This window comes from Coloeus monedula (assembly GCF_965178545.1).
Source record: "Coloeus monedula genome assembly, chromosome: 2".
In the NCBI taxonomy this organism is placed as follows: domain Eukaryota; kingdom Metazoa; phylum Chordata; class Aves; order Passeriformes; family Corvidae; genus Coloeus; species Coloeus monedula.
The window spans coordinates 23,524,038-23,542,878 of record NC_138782.1 but is presented as its reverse complement, the minus strand read 5'-3'; the positions used below and the strand labels follow the sequence as shown (position 1 = coordinate 23,542,878).

The 18,841-nt window shown below is 38.4% G+C and overlaps 1 protein-coding gene across 15 annotated transcripts in view; it reads right to left on the bottom strand.

Annotated features, from left to right (window-relative positions):
* Positions 1–18,841, bottom strand: part of ESRRG (estrogen related receptor gamma) — a 390,917-nt gene that overhangs the window by 114,422 nt on the left and 257,654 nt on the right. For all 15 annotated transcript variants that reach the window (XM_082303281.1, XM_082303278.1, XM_082303286.1 and 12 more), the window contains one exon: positions 9,314–9,729. In XM_082303281.1, coding sequence (XP_082159407.1) covers positions 9,314–9,716 — 403 coding nt within the window. In that variant the 5' untranslated portion in view covers positions 9,717–9,729. The remainder of the gene's footprint in view (positions 1–9,313; positions 9,730–18,841) is intronic.

Genomic DNA, 18,841 nt, shown 5'->3' with positions numbered 1-18,841 from the left:
TCCTTTCAATTCAGACTGTTTTTCTTTAACGAATTGTATTTTACAGCAGATGCTCAATCTTCATTTTTGGTGTTGGAAAATGAACTTCGAAGATGCTGCACAGAATTCCTCCAATGAGTTCAACAGTTACAGGAAGAGAAGCAAAGATCCACATCTTATGATGTGGACCATAGCTGGTTCCTCTAAAGTGTTCCAGCATTTTAGAATATGGCTACACTGCAGTAAGAGTTCAAGGAACTAACATTTTGTCTCCACATATAGATGCAGTGGTTAGGTATATCATACTTAAAATGAGTTTCACCTAGCACTCAAAGTGTTAGTGAATTTATTTTTGTTATGAACCTGAATTTACTGCACATTCCAGGTCATTAGAGCTTTCATAATTTCTTATTTACTCCTAGACATGAATTTCCATTCAAGATACTCAGATCTGCATTTTATTTCAGAGGAAGATCCAGACAGAAACTCTACCAATTCCTTGCTTCCTTCAAGATATTAAAGGCTGAAACTGAACAGCTAGGAGGAGTGTAAGCCAAGTTTGCCCAGTCCTGTCAACAGCTGGAGAGGAAGTTGTGTTATACAGTGAACAAAATCAACATGGCAGCTCTGGGTCTTTAAACTGGGCTGACAAGAGCGATCGAGCAATTTATAATATCTCCTGGCTGGTTTTCAGAAAGAACTGGGCTCTGATTACTTATTTCAGAGTCTTTTGTACAATTAGTTTGCAGGCAATATAATTTTCTCACTTACTCCTTAATAGAATCGTGCAGCTAGCTGGCTGATAGAATAACAGCGTATATGTAAAACTCCTGCCCGAAGTGCCAGGGGATAATTTGTATATTCCTTTCAGTAGCGTAATGGACTTTTACAGTTTGGCAGTTAAAGGGCTGAGTAATATAAATTAGTATGACGCTTGAAAATAAAAATATATGTCAAATCTTCACTCCCCAAACACAATTCCCTGTGCTAGAATAATATAATGGGATTTATATCAGCCTAAGCCCCTTTTCTTTCTCCATGTACTGAGGAATGTTTATTTAAAACCAGTTCCTTTTTCTACTGATTTGTTAAATTTTATTATCACAGCCAGAAGATGAGAAATTACTTCTAACACACTGTGCCTATCAAGAACAACTGACTCACTGAAAACATGATGCCATTTGATCCTGAGCAGGTGAGCTGCTAAAACTTCCACCGCATACCCAGCTCTCCAATTTTAGAAGCTTCAGATGGTCACATCTTTATACCCAGCTCAAGGACCAGTGGGCCAAGGTACCATTCTTTTTACCTCACAGATGAAGTACGGATGAGGTGGGAAGACAGACTAATTTTAATGGTACAGGGACTTACTCGATGGCTTTACAAGTCAGGCAACTGAATGAACTTAGCCAAGATTCTCAAAACCATTCTGGCCATTTCTTGCCCAGAACTGCCAGCAACACTAAAGGTAACAGAAGAAGAGAAGCAAGAACCACAGCAAAGAAGAGGTCACTGAAAGCACTGGGCCTCCTGCCTTGGCAGAAGTTACTGTCATCAACAGCCACAACTTCAGAACCTCCCAGACACTGAGAGTGAGAAGCTGGCTCTAGAAACAGGCTGAAACAGGGGTCTCTCTCCCAGCAATACTGACAAAAATAGAAGCTGCAGACATCAAGTTCTAGCAGAAGCTTTATTTCCCTTTTCATGCTACAATATTTGACACTATAACACTAAAAATGTAAAAGGATTGCTACAAGCTGTTGGAATATGCTCAGAAAATCTTTGGACAAGTAAAAGCTATGAGGAAGACTTAGATACAGGGTGAAAATGTGTTTGGAAAGAATAGCCACGAGCCACTTAAAATAAGCAGAAGGAATACTGAAGGTACCAGTATTGAAACTTTTACTGTGTTGGAATGTAGCTTCAGAAGAAAAAAAGGAAAAAACCAAATGAACCAACATTCCTTCAATGTAATAATTTTATGCTATAATCTGATCACAAAGCTGCATTTCAGTTCAATAATGTTCCATTTTTCTCCTGAAGTTTCTCTTTCACCTTCTGTAGCATAATACCTTTTTTTCAAAACTTTGTCATTAAAAAATTAAGTGTTCTCATTCTTCATAGAGACTACTGCTTGACTGGATTTAAGTCTTTCTGCAGTGAGGTTTACCCCAGGTATCACCTTCATGCTCTCTTTTCCTGGGTGACAGACTTAAAGGAATACACCTGCTTGTCCGTGGATTGCTATGCATCAAAACTCCAAAAATGTAAAGTAGCCAGGATTATAGCCATAGGTCTCCTGGGATTTAATAAAAGAGAACTCTTAGAAAGAGAGACACAACAAAATCTAAGCTAACACAGAGAGTGAATTACAATATGTTAGGTCACACCTTTATACATAATCCAACCAGAACAGAATAGTTCCTGAGAAACTAAGAATGAGGTGCTCTTGGAAATCAAGAGTAACAGGCTAACTGAAAAGAAGGACAGAGAAAAAGTACAAGACTTAAAAATCTATTTGATGTTTATAGGTCTTAATGAAGCTGAACTGGATAAAGTGAAAATATTTTCCCTCAGGTTAAAGTTTCAGTTCTTCCAGACTCTGCCCCCTACTTTGCAGTCAGAACTTAGCTGAATTTAAGTCTGAGTAAATATTTCCATATGTAAAGTACCCTCATCTGTAAGGTTTCAGAAGTGGGGTCAGGCTGGAATGAGATCAGATTTGAACCTAACTGAATCCAGTTTTTGGCTGACAAATCCTCAGACTCAGATTCATCTGATACTGTAAGAAAGCTCTACGAATTACAGACCTATGAATTCTGCTACAGGTCATCTGGAGATGATTAAGCCTAAAGTTGACCGTATTCACAACTTTTTACCCAGATGACTTCAGAAACAATACTGTACACACAGAGTCACAGAACATTTAAAAATTTGGTTCCCAAACATCTCAAGTATTTTTTCAAGGTGACAGAACCATGTACGAAGGATTATGTTTCATCTTCGTTGCTTATGTTGCTTTTTCTGTTAAAATAGTAACTAAGGAGGAGCAGCTAGTTTTTAAATATGGTGTTTGACAAAGGGACACAAACAGCTTAAAAGACCATTTTAGTGAAATCACTATGTTGAGTTGCTTTGAAGAAATCAGTATTCTGTGTTACTGAACAATAACGTATTTAGAACTTGAAAAATATTTTTTGTTTCTTTTATTCTTAGAAAGCAATATGGTGATTTAAAGCAAAAATGTAAAGGTGATGCTGGCTCGTCTGACTACATGACAGTTTTGTATCAGCCTTTAGCTTCAGGAAGATGGGTTTCCAACATCATAGAAAGTCACCATAATTTTCAAAATCGGGCTGATATTAGGGAGTGTTGAACCTGTAAGGGCCCAACTACCTTTGATTCCCACTGGAGTCAACTTCTTTATCTTCAAGAGAAATGAAGGGCATTTAGGTCACCTTAAAAGAGAATCAGTGCTTTGAAGGCACAGAGGGAACTGATCCCCTGCTACCTGGTAGTCACTTAAGAGCTGTTCAAGTCAGAAAGATTGAGCTATCTACATTTGGTCCCTACTGGTATTTTATCTAGGTCAGTTTTGATACATGCTACCAAGATAGCATGGAGGATTGTCATTGTTTGTTTATAAGCACACAGGATATCTGTCTGTAAAGCTGCAAACCGAATGACTTTCACACCAGAAAAAAAGTCATTGAAAAATTTATAGAAACATTAATATAAATCACTTGCTAGCTGAGACTTCACATGTCTCTGTTTTCAAATGAGACGGGGTTTTGTAAGTGGGCTGGAGGCTTTCAGAGATGTTTGTAACAAAAGGAGATCCAGACCTAATTATAATGGCATTGATACATACTAGTGTACCAGCATGATTTGTACATCACATCTCTTTCTCAGTATTTCTGATGGGTTCAAAATAGCCATGCACCAATCAGGATGCTCATTCTTACTCCCATATCATCTAAATGCTTTGTACAATTTTCAAGGTTGTAAGAAAAGCAGAGGTAGTAAAAAAGAACAATCTGTATACTTTTAAACTTCTCTCTGGTTCTCAGATTTCAGCATGTTTATATTTTATTGTCTCATCCTGTTTAGCTGCCGTAGCTATGCAATGACATTATGACAGGATTAAAAGATGTGTTGGAAGGAATTAAAAATACTCACTTGCTACTCTGCCTGGCCCACAGGCACAGAGAAATTGGGAAAAAGGGAAGATATCTATCACTGCTTGCTTAAAATATTCTTTGAAAGAAATGCTGATGCACAGACTTTCACTTATGTAAGGAAGGTGAATGATTTAATCGGGAAATGATGGATTCAGGTGACATTTAGTGTTCGACTCACTGGAGGGCTGCCATCTTTGCACCAGAGCCAAGGTCCACAGGCCAGTGCACCAAGATGTGAGACTCCACCCTACCCTTCTACAAAACAACAATAATCTTAGCTATCAGCAAAGATGCTGAAAAGCCATAAAATCTTGTTTAATTTGCTTTCATTTCCTCCATAAAAATGTATTACAGAAGACAGCTTTCAGAGATGCAAAATACCCTTTGGAAGCCACTTCGGTCATGTGCAACTTCAAATCAAACTTTATGTTGTCTGAATGTACATAGCTAGTTCTAACTTTCTTGATTAAAACTTCCCGATTGAAAAAAAGAAATATTTACTGTAAATTGTTAGTACATTTACAGACCAAACTGGCTCAATAATGGGTCAACACTCTAAAGAGGACTGAAAAACTCCAATTACTAGAGGGATTAAAAACAACTCTGAGTAACCAAGAAGCTGAAAAAAGTACAAAGCAGTTTGGGCAGGCTTTGAAGACAATAGGACCATCCCTGCAGAACTGTAGAGCTGAAGGCTCTTAGCTGAGCAGCATAAAATGAGATGGCAGACTTGGTCTAGTTCCCATAATGACCAAAAAGACAACAGCATTTCAAGGATAGAGTATTTCCTGTTTGTGTTGGGAGACATGGACAGGCAGCAACTCTAAGGGATGAAGCTCTTAAATGAAGACACAGTGAGGGTGTGACTGCAGGGCTTCTTACTAACTCTTGCTTTGCTCACCCTGTGTATACACAGGAAAGTGATGTCTCACTACTGTTCATCCAATAGTTTTTCCTTAAAAAATAAACATATAAACAAAAACCAAAAACCCCAACAAACAAAAAAACAAAGTCCAGGAACAAAGACTACTGAATGCAAAATATTTAGCTTTTGTGGGGAAAGTTCAAACAGTATCCAAGGAAATTATAAGTAAGCTCTAAGACTTTTGCAAGAAGCCTTAGGAGGAATGTGCAGGCTTTACACACTCTCTTTTCAGGCTAGCTTAAAGAGTCCCAAGACAACAGTTTGGACAATTTGGAAGGAGGGAGAAAGAAAGTTTCCCAGATGCAGGCCATTATTTTAGAGAGATAAATGCTAACATGTAATAGGATCATCAACTGTCTTTGAACCTGTAAGTCCTATCATCCTTCTCTTGAAAGCAGGAATACCAGTTCAATCCACCTGCTGAAATGTTTAAGTTACGGGCACTGAGTAATCACACTATTATTAATGAAAATGTGTACTTACTAGCCTTTATGATAACTGACCAAATAAAAACTATGAGAAATATATTTACACTAAATATTCACTACAAAATATCTAGTAAGTGCAAGACCTCTGTGTCAAACACAAGACTTTGCACCCAGCTGACAAGTGAAAATTCTTTTTTTTCCTCTCTTTCTTTTAATGAAAGCTTGGAGTTTTCAAGATAATACAGTGCACAGCAAAAACTGTGAAGAGACCCTAAAAATCAATGGACCTGTAACTATTTTTAGATGTTGCTATTTTCTACTAGCCCTTATGTTAAGCCAATTTTGGGAAGATTTGGCTGTGTGTGTATTTCTGTGAGACACTTGCAATCAGCCACCATGTAAATTATCCCAGAAGCAAACTGAGAGCTGCAGCTGAGTGAGTACTAGGCTGAGCAGAGAGAACATCCAGTTCTTCCATACCTTGTATCTCACAAAAGGGGCAGAACATCACTGCATTCTACTATGACCTAAGAAGACATCAATTTTATATATTGAGCTCTTTTTTGGTGGGTTTTTTTTTTTGTTTCATTTTTTTTTAGCCAGGAAATTGCTTGTTTCTAATTTTTTCTAATATTATTGATTTTTATCGTAATTATGCACACTTTACCACAACTGCAAATGTATTTTTGGGCTATGTTAAAAACATATATTCTAAAAAGACAAAATTACTCCTTCTTACACTTCGAAACAGGGTTCATTTAATTTCTTAACATTTAAGAAAATGAGCACAGATTGATTCAAGAGGCAGGAATGGATGTTTTTTAGGATTAATTGCTAAATCTGAAAGGGAAGGATAATCTCCATTACCCTTAAAAACAGGTGCATTCATTAGAGTGGTACCTGTCTTGTGTAGGAACTACTAGGTGCGCTGTGATGCTTCTGTCTTATGTGAGATGGTGGTGGTGTTCAAGTAACTGCTGGCTCTCTGAGCAGCTGCCTGTGGCCTCCACCTACTGAGACTTCAAGAGACTCCTCTGGCATGAAAGACTCCCACTGACTCATGGAAAGGACATTGGGCCTTACATGAACACAGGATGTGCCTCATAAATTAACTTTATCAAGCTCAGCCTTCCTCTCACTGAAGGCAGGGCAGCTGTGCCCACGATTTCAAAAGGAACAGCACTGAGGATCTACAGGCCTGAGCTAATTTAGTAAACTCGTGAATGATCAACAAAGGTTTGGGAAGTCAAATGTTCTTTTTCATTGAATCTATAACAAAGTACCCATCACAATTAAGTTATTAGCATTTAAAATAAGCAATTCTTTGAGCTGAAACATGTTATCCCTATATATGCACAGTCACAATATTGGACTCTTCAGGCAGTCTGGTTTTCTATTCTGTATTTCAAAGTCTGTTGTGTTTATTTCTGCTCTCCTGTTTTCTTACTTGCAGTTATGCAGCAGCAAACTCATTTCAAGAACATGCAGAAAGAGAGAGAAGGAACATGATATGAAAAAGGAAGTGAAACAGTACAAGGAAGAATGACCTCCAGAACACTGGAACTAAATTCTATCAATTCGAGCAAAAAACCTCAGGGGAATTATTCTTCATGCAAGCCTAAAGGCAGGATTTTCCCATTCAAATCATGAGGAAGCACCTTTTCCTTATCTACTTTTTGTCACCTACCACAACGCATGGTTTGATTCACCCAAGTAGCTTCCACTATTTTGGATGGTACCTGAAAACTCTCAGTAGTTGTGCTAGTTTACTCAGGACCATTACTGAAGATGCTGCTGTGACATTATGGTGGGTAACATACTTCCTATTCTTAGTTTCTTCCTTATGGCTTTTCCTTTCAAAGCTTGGTTTTGCCTTACTGCATTTTTTTTGTCTTCACAGCACTGTCACCTGCTGATGCAGCTCGTGCTCTAACCGCACAGAGACTTTTTGCACAGCTGCCAGTTCTAACTTGAGCTGCGTGGCCAAGTCCAGGTTGCTAATCTGGAGAATGACGTCTCTGCCTTGTGCTCCCATGCCCAGAAACTTGCTGTATGTGGTGTGGTGTAAAATTGCAGGTTACCTATTACTGCCAGAAGTCAACACTTCAATCAGTTTTCGTTTCTGTAGCATTTTTTTTTTGTGCTCAAAATGCAACTAAAATAATCGTGCATCAATTCAGTCCTGTAGGACAGCTATTACACAGCAATTAAATACCATTTATAAAAACAGAGTTGCCAGTTGAAACTGGTGCTTGAAGTTTAGTATAAAATACAAATTGCTTCAGTGGAAACATTTTTTGAGCTTTTCTGAAAATGTCCTTGAAGGTCAAGTGAAATCAACTACCTCTTTTTATTTTTTTTTTTTTTTTCTTCCCTCCCCCCCCCATTTCCAAAACAGAGACTTGAAATGAGCACAGTTTCTGTATGTGTGTTCATTTTACACGTAAACCCATGCCACCACTAGGAATCTTTGTTTACTGGTTGTCAACAATGTAACACTTAGTTCCACTATAACAACTGAAGTCTAATTTTTTTTTTTAGTGGCTGTATGGCCCTCATAAAATGGTTACTTTGTGCTGGTAGAACGCCCAAATCTCCCCAGCAGCAAAATGGATGAGAGAAGAATAAAACGGCCATTGCCTCAGCAATAAATAAATTAAATTAACATTCATTATTTTTCCTTATTAATTTTAAATTAAATATGGAAGCACTATACTTAAGAAATCTTGACCAAATGTTTCCAGTCTGGGGTTATGTGAAATTATAAACCGAAGCTCACTTTATGTTCATTGTTAAAAAGAAAAGTATATATCACCAGATTGCACTGTCTTTCCTGAGAATTTCAGGTGCTCAACACGTATGAAATCAAGCAGGTTTTATTGAGGAGCTTAAATTTGGACTTAGCAGCCTAATTTTAGTCTCTGAAGTCTGAGTTTAATTTAATGTGACACTATATTCCTGCACAGGCCAAGCTTGGCCTCATGTTCTTTAAATAAAGCACCTTCAATTTTACTTGAAAGGATGATATCTAAATCAAAGTAGAAGGTTATTTTGTCTCCATAGGTTCTGAAGCTAGAAGAAGCAGTCATGCAAATTTTCCCATTTGTACTAATTTATGCCAAAATATGTGGCATATTTATAATACATATCAAGAGCAGGTTAGTAAAAAATACTGAGCAGAGACCAAAAGCTGCCAACTTACTCTCCTTAGAATGTGATCTTACAGTTATTTGTTGAACCCACTTATGGCCACTATATATAGTGAGTGAAAGACCAGTTATCAATACACTGATATGCACAAAGCACTACACCACTGCATTTTGTTCCATTCCAGTATCAATATACATACAATGGTTCTTTAACAAATATAAACTGGATTTCTGTAACAATTTAAGTACAGCAGTAGTGTACCCTAGGAGCAACACACAAGCATGATCCTGTGTGCCAGCCACAAGGTGTGTTCAAGAGGCATCCATGACAACCTTCAGAAAATGCTCCACTTTCTTCACAACAATCATTTATGGGAATCCAGACAAACTCACAGAGAAAACAAATCTGAACACCCACTGGATAGCACCAGCGTTTTTCTATTTTCTAGAATCAAAATAAACATGGCACTAAGCTAAATGTGACAGACAGAACTCCCAAAGAAGACCAAAGCGGCTTCTTCATGAGCAACATCTGTAGGACCAAGCAGTACGAAGAATGAAAGGGCACAGTCTGAAGTCCTAACAGGCTTCAACCAGAGACTGTACGTTTTCATTTTGAGCAAAAGAAAGGAAGCTTAACAAATAACCAACCTTGAATTGTCCTCTTGAAGAAAGCCTTGCAGGCCTCGCAGGAGGCCACTCCATAGTGGTACCCTGATGCAATGTCACCGCACACCAAACAGAGTCTTTTGGGCATGGAGTTCAGCATATATTCACACTTGGTCTGTGAGTCTTCAGCGATGGTACTGGAGCAGTCATCGTACCGTTTCCTGACCGGCCCGTTGCCCCCGAGCCCTGTGGCCGAGGGGTAGAGGGGAGGCGAGTCCAGCCCGTTCTGATGCCCATTCATGGTGGAACTGTAGCTCCCGCTGGCGTCGGAGGAGCCACCGGGGCTGTGGTGGTTGATGCTGTCCGTCAGAGAGGCGGGGCTCGACGGTTCCGTCTTGATGTACGACGAACAGCTGGAATCAATGTGTCGATCTTTGCTTGACATTCTGCAGAGAAGCCTGCAGTGGGGAGAGAGAGAAAGAAGAATCTGTGTATTAAAGACAGTGCTCTTTAAGGCTGCTCTGGAAGGGTTAGGGACTGCACATCATTCATTCATTAGTCAATACTTCTTGTTCTACATGAAGGTAATCAGCATAAGGGCATGACAGAGCTTTGTCAAAGCTCCAGACAGGCAGTAAACAAAAACTTTAAAGAGACCAAATCTGTCCGTTGTCCCCTCCACCTGCCCTCCAGGCTACATGTCAACTTCACATCAACTCTAAATTCTGGACTTGTCATCCAGCAAGTCAAAAAATTTAAAAATTCCTATTACATAGCTTGGCTATTAAATGTCTTCATTTTTCCATCTGTACTTTCTTTCTGTAAATTCCACCATTACCAGAAACAAATATTTCCAAGTTTAATCACATAAATGTTCTGCTCTGTAATTAATATTTGTCAAGACACTCAACTAAAACACGTATCCATCATGTATTGATCTGATCCCAGAACTGAAGAGCAAGTCTCTTGCAATCTTTTTTTTCCTTCATTAATATTGCTTTATTATAGATACAGCTATTTAGTAACGAAGTAGCACATCAATGGGGTACTCTAACAAATAATTAAGGCTGAACTCCATTTTCACAAAATCTAAGTGAAATGATTCATCAGCTGTGGCTGCAATTACTTTCTAGCCATTATCCTCAGACTAACCAGTAATAACTATGCCACTATCCCATATATCTACAGCTCTATAGGATCTGTCATTTTACATGTTCCATTCTTGGATTAAAAAAATATATTAGAGGAAATTTAACATAAAAGTTTTGTCTTTCAGAAGGTGAGATTTTGTCTTCTCAGTTCTCAGAGTTTCAGAATTAAGCATCTGAAATAAAACCATACAATATCTGATCCAACAAGTTAGTACTTTCTACAGGGAGGATGGGGGAGAAACCTTTGTCTATTTCCATTCCCAAGTGTTTTTATTATTTTTTAACACATTTTAGGGTGAACAAAGGACAAAAATAATAATTAGTAAGCTCTGATTCAGATATTATCCTCATTTTCTCCAGCTGCAATTATGAGACCACAGTAGCAAATGGCTTATACAACATTTTCCTGACAGTACTCTCAGAAACTGCCAGAGTTCAGATGATAGTTATGAACATTTCTTTAGAAACATTAACTGCAGAAAAGCAACTATCCCATAACACCACCTGGAGCTATGGATCTGTGTTTTCAAAGAAAATACGTAAATTCAGACAATTTGACCAACTTAATTTTCTGAAGTAATTTTTGAGATCTTCACTCTTCCACTTCTTTTTATTTAAAAATAAAAAATTTTCATCAATTTCTACTTTAATATCTGGAATCAAATTCACCAATGGAAAAAAGACATAAATCAAGAGTTGGCTTCCTTTCCAATGGGGGTAATGGAGATCAAAGCCTGACCCTTCATTAAAGATAAGTGTTTAAGATGAGATTCACCCAGTGCCCACGGATTTTATTTAGACTTCTCAATTGTTCTAATTTTTACTGTAAAATTCTATTGAAAACAAACAATGTGTGAATTTGGAAACCAGCCAGATTGATGTAGAGAAATGTTACCCTCTAAACTTAAAATCAGGGCTTATTTGGGGAGGTGGAAGGAGCAAGCTATCTGGTGTCAGCAAATAAACCAAGGAAATGGGAAGGTTAAAGCCGTGAAAATATCTTATTACAGTGGACCACCTGCTTGTGTTGTCCTTTCCTCAAGAACTGGAGGGGGGGAAATCCCCTTGCCAGCCTGCAGTAGCGTGTGCCTTTTCTTCTGCATCTGCTGCCTTGTAGCCGTCACTGTTAATGAGTGCTGTAATTAATAGATAGCTCTCTCTTGTCTTTCTACTTGCACTCTGGGCTAAGCACTTTTCTCAAGTCAACGTTTGAAAGAAAGCAGGTCGGCACTGACTTACAGCAGCTCTGCGAATTCCTTTTAATTTAGAGCACTTACACCACCACTCCACTTATTACCTTATAATTACTGGACCGCTCTCACATACATTACGATCTTAGACTAGAGTTAGAAGTTATTAGGGTACTAAAACATGGTGTCTCTCTGTCTCTCTCTCCTCTTGCTTTGACACTGAATTTTATACAGCTATGATTAAAATTATCAATTAACTTTCACATTTTACCAGCTAATTTTTTACGTTATTTTTCTACACACTAATACTAAGATCCTTTCATTGACTAAACAGGTACTTGGTTCTATTTTCACCTGCCTTCTGCCAAGACTCCACACTTAAATTCTCAAAATACAGCTCTAGCAGTCACTGCCTACAGTCTGTCATAACCAGACGTGGTGGCACGTTCCTGTATGAGACTCCCACTGCCGATTTTTTAAATCTAATTTGTGCAATAATGAGCTCGAATGTCACCCTTCTCCTTCCAGAAAAACAAAAAAAAAAATTGCAATTAATTAGCTAGTCAACTGCATGTTGTTTTGGCCAGTACAGAAGTAGCTGTCTCCCACTCCAAGCAGTCAGAACCAAAATACCATCTCAGTTCTAACAAGCACTAAAATCTGATCACCCGTGCTGCCTATGCTAAAGCCTGTCTGCTGATGCTTCTGAAGTAGCAGGTTCTGGTAATAACCAAGACAGAGCTGCTTTTGGCTCCAGCTTCAACAGTACAGACTGGATTGGTGCATGCTGGCAAAGTGTAAATGCGGTTAAAACATTAACTATTCCAAGGAAAAGCGAAAACAACAGCGCCTGACTCTGAGAACAAAAACTTTCTCAACCCCCAGAAGGTGAAACAGAGACAAGGCTGGGTACTGGCTGTGGGTGGGCAACAGACACCTACGGCTTTCACTCCTTCGTTACTGCACCACTCCTGAACAAAAGTAATTCAAGAGCCATCTAAAACGGATGGCAGGTGTGACCACCATCAAATTATCATGCTGAACATTTGGAATAATGCCTAAGCTAGATCTCTGTAAAATCCCTCCCTCAGTTCCCTCCTAATTACTACTTAGCTCGTTACACTGAAGAATTCCTAGACACCATTGCATTATAGTGTAAAACTACAGTTGGAGCTTAATTCTCTCTTCCTCTCTGTGTCTGAAATTCTACAGCTCTATTATTCAAGCCTGAAATATTCACAACTATCTATAAATTCAATTGTCAGCCAGTGGGTTTTATTCTAGACCTCACTTCAATCTAAAATTAGAGGCACTAAAATTCACATTAACTCTAAGAGGAATGTAGTGAATAAGACTTTATTTCAAAAGAACACCTTTTTGTCAGAAAGAGCTATTTTCAAGATGATGGCTTTATCTGCATTCGAAGAGAATAAGCCCAATTCCACATTGTGCTGTTAATGCAAAATTTTTAGGTCACATTGGATTAATAAAAATCTAAATTTAGTTAAGGTTTATGAATAGAAATAACATGTGTCATATAAAAACGTACAGTATTTATTTTAAAGCCTTGGTGGGGTTGTTTTTTTTTCTTTACTAGATTTTAAGTCAAATAAATGGCAGCTCCATTTGTGGTGGGCTGTTCTGAAGTAAGGTTTCTAACAAGTGGGAGATCTTGGGTAAACTTTCCTTTCAGTAGCTTCAGGAAAAGTAACAACAGGCTCTACAAGCATTTCCATGCCCATATACAAGAGGAAATATATAAGGTGCTGCAAGCCATGGCTAATATGGAATATGCAGCATTAACTCTTCATGTCTACACTAAATTTACTTCAAAACATCCTCATTTAAGCAAAACCTGAAGCCAGGAACTGCTGGCAGAAATGTACAATGACAGAGCACTTCAATAGGCAACTTCTTCTTTAAAATGGTCTTAAACAATAGCGAATAAATTGTAATGCTATGTGCTTATGAAAGGCTGAATATATTAAGAATTTATTAATGCAATCACATTCATATTTCCATCTACCTGCCACATTACTAATGATATTGACAGTGCTGACACTGGCTAAATCAGTATCAATATACAACTAGAATGCAAAAATTAACTGCATCTGATTACGGTATATAGCCTTAAGAAAGAAAGCCTCATTCAAGCTACTGGAAGCTCTTTATATTCCATCCATATATATAACTGGTTCACAAAGTTACTTTTCCTTCATCTCCCTTATTACCAATACCCAAAGGAGGTCAAAACAACATGCCCATACCTCATAACCCATGAACACAATTCACATTTGTTTTTCAAGAAGCAAAAGCTCTGCTTACGGCATCATTCACTACTTCAGACCCGCACTGGTGGTATCAGTGGCAGTAATAATTAGTTACAATAACTAAAGTGACCAGCTTTACTGCAGACCAACACTAAAGTCCACTTTTACCTGCACATAAAGTATTTTCTTTTCTTGAAGAGATAATTGCCCTATTTCCATAAAGATCAGAATAGGTTGTTAGCAGCTGACATTTGTAATGACGTGGGAGCATCAGCGAGGTAGGTGTTATTATGCACCCCTAGGTACTTTTCACACTAACAGTACCATCCATCTGATTTTCCTCCAATACCTTCCTCTCACATGGATGTCTACCAAAAAGGTCTTGCTATCCTCGGACTTTAACTGTGAAAGCCAATGCATTAAAGAATCTCTTTGTCTAAGTAACACAGAAAGTCTGTACAGTCAGGAACGGAAGTCAGATCCTCGCTTTGACTATAAATGCCACATTTCCTTCTAAATACTGTGCTTACTTTCAGTATCATTTCGCAGGTCTATACTAAAATCAGCAGACAAGAAAAGAGTCAGCGTGTTCCAGTGAATTCCCATAGTCACTTCCCTGACTGTAACAGAGAAAAAAAACACGTGTGCAAAGAAACTAAAACGTTGCTTCTCGCACCGACGCCCACGACAACACCTCAAGACATTCGCCAGGTCCTGTTAAAGAGCTGAGTAACAATTTCAGCCGAGCTGCTTTACACTGAGCATTTTTTTTCTGCTCCAGCTAATTGCACTCCAGTAAAGTGGTAAAATGTGAATCACTTAGTAGGAAAATGGGCACCAGCTGCTATTGTCAGAGAATGGAGACGCCGAAGAAAAGGAAAGTGACTGAATGAAGTGTCATGTCAGAAATCAACGGTGCAACGTGTGATTTGAGAAAACATGACTACTTTACAGAGACAGGGTGTCATTATGGCATCACAGTAATACGATGCTTTGACAACTGCTGGGTCTAACATATCATCATTGCATTAAGGTGCACTGGCTTAGTTGGAGGAAGGAAAAGAAAGGATTTCTTCTTTTAATAAGAAATATTGTAAGGCCTGCTTGGTTAACCTAGTGGATGAGATCATTAATTGCAAAGTATTGCTAATCTTGTCCTATGCATGCACAAACAAAACTGTTATTAGGCTCAAGGTCTTGATTAATCAACACACATGTACAACCACATAGTGAGGAGTACCCGATGCAAAAGAGAACAGCTGTGGGGGTTTGGTGGGTTTTTTTCTGGGGAGTAGGGTGGGGGTTGTTAAGAAAAGCTGAATGTTTCATTGCTTTTTGTAATTTCTTCTTTCTTTTATGGTTTCTTGAAACCTTCCCCACTACACCTTGGTAAGCGAAAGCAAAGCAAGCCAGTGACTTCTTCCAGAGCAGCTGTCAAAGCCAGCAGCAGCCGGAAGAGAAGAAGCAATGCTTGAAGCCATCATGTTGTTACCAGCAGTGGCCTGAGCTAGCTGGTGACTGCTGACAGAGGATCCAGCTTCCCAAACAGTTGCTGTTGCTCTGTATGGGATCTACCCAAGCTCTGCTAAAGCACTTCCTACACAGAGTGCAGTGAAGACTGCACTACTGTGCGTGCTCATTTTTAGCTCAACAAAACAAGCCAAACAAACCATTATCTCAGACCCTTCACATTTGCACCTCATCTGAGCGGCTGCACTTTTGTTTTCTGTGCTGCTTTCAAAAAAGCAAAATTTTCAAGTGGCTGACTACAGACCCTCCAAAACGAGGGGGAATTATTTAAACCTCCTCACCCACCGTATATAAATATTCATTATTGCTTCCCGTTCTATCTGAAGTTGATTCCCCATGCTTCCTGGTTGATAAACTTTGTTAACAAGAAGGAAATGATCCTGAGATACCCCAATGTGTTGCAAATTATCCTGTTGACAGCTCCTACGTTTAAGGATTACATCTGATGCAACAATGCATACTAGTGTCATTTATCTTTAGCTCATTTCCTTGGATCTATTTCAATTGAGGGTGAGCATCTCTTGTTTATAGCTCTAAATACTGTAAGTGAGCAACTGGCAAATCAATAAAACTGTTAAATGCATAATAATACTGTGTAATTACTTACATGATGTTTTGCATAATTAACTGTCTGAGGTGTTCCTTGATATAATGGATACTCAGAGTATGGAATAACCTATAAGCCTATAAAACACACCCTGTTTATACAAACAGAAATTATGTTTAAAACTCTCATTCTGATAGTCCAAATCAGGCTTTGGCACTATATGACAGAAAGCCTTCCTTTCCTGCCAAGTCTAAATCAATTCTTATGGCATTACCTCATAACTAACGTGATATTTCACTGATGATGACTATTACCCTGATTACTTGGAAGTAATGTAGTAATAGCAAAAATACACTTAGATTAAACAAACTACTGCTATTTAATCAATATTATTGAGACAAACTAAGTGTTTTAATAAGTCTGTATAGATACACTAATGCTGGTTTAATTAAATGTATCCTTAGACATGCACAGGCTCTGCAGCATACAGATCCTATGGTTCGACAGACTATAACATAAAACTCTTCTGAATTTAAAAGCTGAAGCACTTAGAGGCAACATGATTTAAATCTTTTCAAATGGAAAAATTATTATTCTTTACATCAGGTACTCTTTTAGGAACAAAAATGAGGAATAATACTCAAAGACCACACCTTTGAGCCAAAACACCAGACATCTGAAAAGGTGCCAGCCCTCAGTGGCACAGTTGTCCGCTGTACCCAATACATGTCACTGCAACACACTGAAAAAAACAAACAAACAAACCCTCTGTCTGCAAGGCAAAAAATAAAAGCATATATAAAAAATTGCACCAGTGACCTTAAATTTTGCATGTGTTTTATGCAGGAAATATCCTATTAGCTGTTATGCCCTACTACTAGGCAGGCCATCACCAAAGAAAGTTCACTGCAGAAAAGACTTGCCTCCTTATATGGATCTCATGTTTTTTAAGTAGGAAAAGATACCTTTTCGGTATGCCCTGATGATTTAGCTTTCAAATACTTAAAAAAAAAAAGAGGTAAATATTGAGGAGAAAGCAACAGAGGGAGATGGCACTTCAAAACAAAATCATTCTAGAATGCCTCAAAGTTAAACACAGAAGAGATTTATTGGATTTTGTGTATTTATTATGGTTCTGATACAACTTAAATCTCAGGGAATACTTCATATACCTACTTAGTTTTTAGTGTGTCTCTAACATTTTTCTCCGGGGTCTCTAACATTTTTACAGCTAGAACATGGCTGTTGTTTGAAGCTACAATCCAACCACTGTAATATACCTTAGACTTACCTTCTCTCATATAGTGACTTTTAGCCTAATATATATATATATATACACATATACACACTTTTTTTTTTTTGTTACAGTACTTAACATCCCTGAAAACAGCCAGCTCTGCAGCAAGAGAAGAGTTGAGAGTTGCACCAACTCAAACCAGGAGCATTCTCATGCCCAAAAAGTTCCAATCAAAAAGGCTGTTATGTGACTATCAGAACGATGGCCAAGCCTCACCATATGTAAATCAGTATACTGATCAGGAAGAGTAAGATTTTATTACTCCAAATGCAGACTAACAATTCATGTCACATGCTGTAAGACAGCAAACACTCTGGTTAAGAAGTTAAATTCTTTTCTGTTATGGAGCATCATTCTACTTGTGGTTATATTTCAGTGGTATCAGGTGGGATCCACCTGATGTCTCCAGCCCCCAGAGGACATGGTAAAGTGTGAAGGAGTCGGCTATTAATTGTGAGGATTCTTTTTATTAAGGGAAATCATTTGAAAGAGCAAAAGAAAATGAAATGCTACATTCAGCTACTTCAAGAGATAAAAATAAAAAACTACAAAAGTAAGTAAAGATTCATTCAAGAACACAACAGGCTTTCTAAAGGAGGATTATTTTGAAATGATTACAGCATCAAAAGTAGTTACTTGCACCAGTCAGAAAGCCAGTACTACAGATCAGAGAGACACAGCTGTCATTCATCACTTTCCAAAAGGAAAAAGAAGACAAAAAAATGCCTTCAGTCTCAAGAGAGAGTCAAAGCTTGCATCATGAGATTTTTCACAATTTCTGGCAGCAATTTCATTCCATGGCTGAAAGGCAGAGTGTAGGTGTGTGCACACCATGTACCTGTCTCCCCACCCAGCTCCCTCACCGATTTTCTGCAGATTTATAGCAGGAGAATTATAATTTGCATGCCAGGCTCTGTTAAATTGGAGAACCGATTAGAGAGAACACACCAGAAATAGTATCAGAGAGTGAGCGTCTTAAAAGACTCAGGACTAAAACTTATAAAGCAAGTGATCCTTTTCCCACCCCCTCACTCAGCTGGCTCCCAGGGTGTGCTGTCCTCCCAGACACATGCCACTGGATTTAAATCCCCCCCTACACACACATGTGCGCTCGCACACGCAACCAAAAAGCTACTTGGGGAGTGGGGAAATGACGTTTTCCTTCAATCAGTGTTTAAGTGAATGTTTGTCCCAGTGTGTTACACCATGCTGTCAGCAAGCAGCAGGGAGTCGTTGAGTTGTTACTACATTTGATTTGACTGCCAGTAGGAAGCTTTATTTCTACCAACTGTTAGTTGCCAGCTCTACAGATCTTCTCCTAGTTTGAGAAGGTTTTATTTTTATATTTTTTTCTTTTAGCTACAGTCCATTATTTTTCTCTTTCACTCTGAGGACTTTCAGTGTATGGCAGAAGCATCTCCACATCTCCATGCATCACAGCAGTCCCTTCACTTACACTTGCTGCCTTATACACAGAAAAAGTAATTGTATTAAGGCAACCATAAGTCAATCCTGACGCACATCAAAAAAGTGATTTTTGTATCTGGAACCTGAATGAGAGGAGCAAAGATGAGTATTTACATAA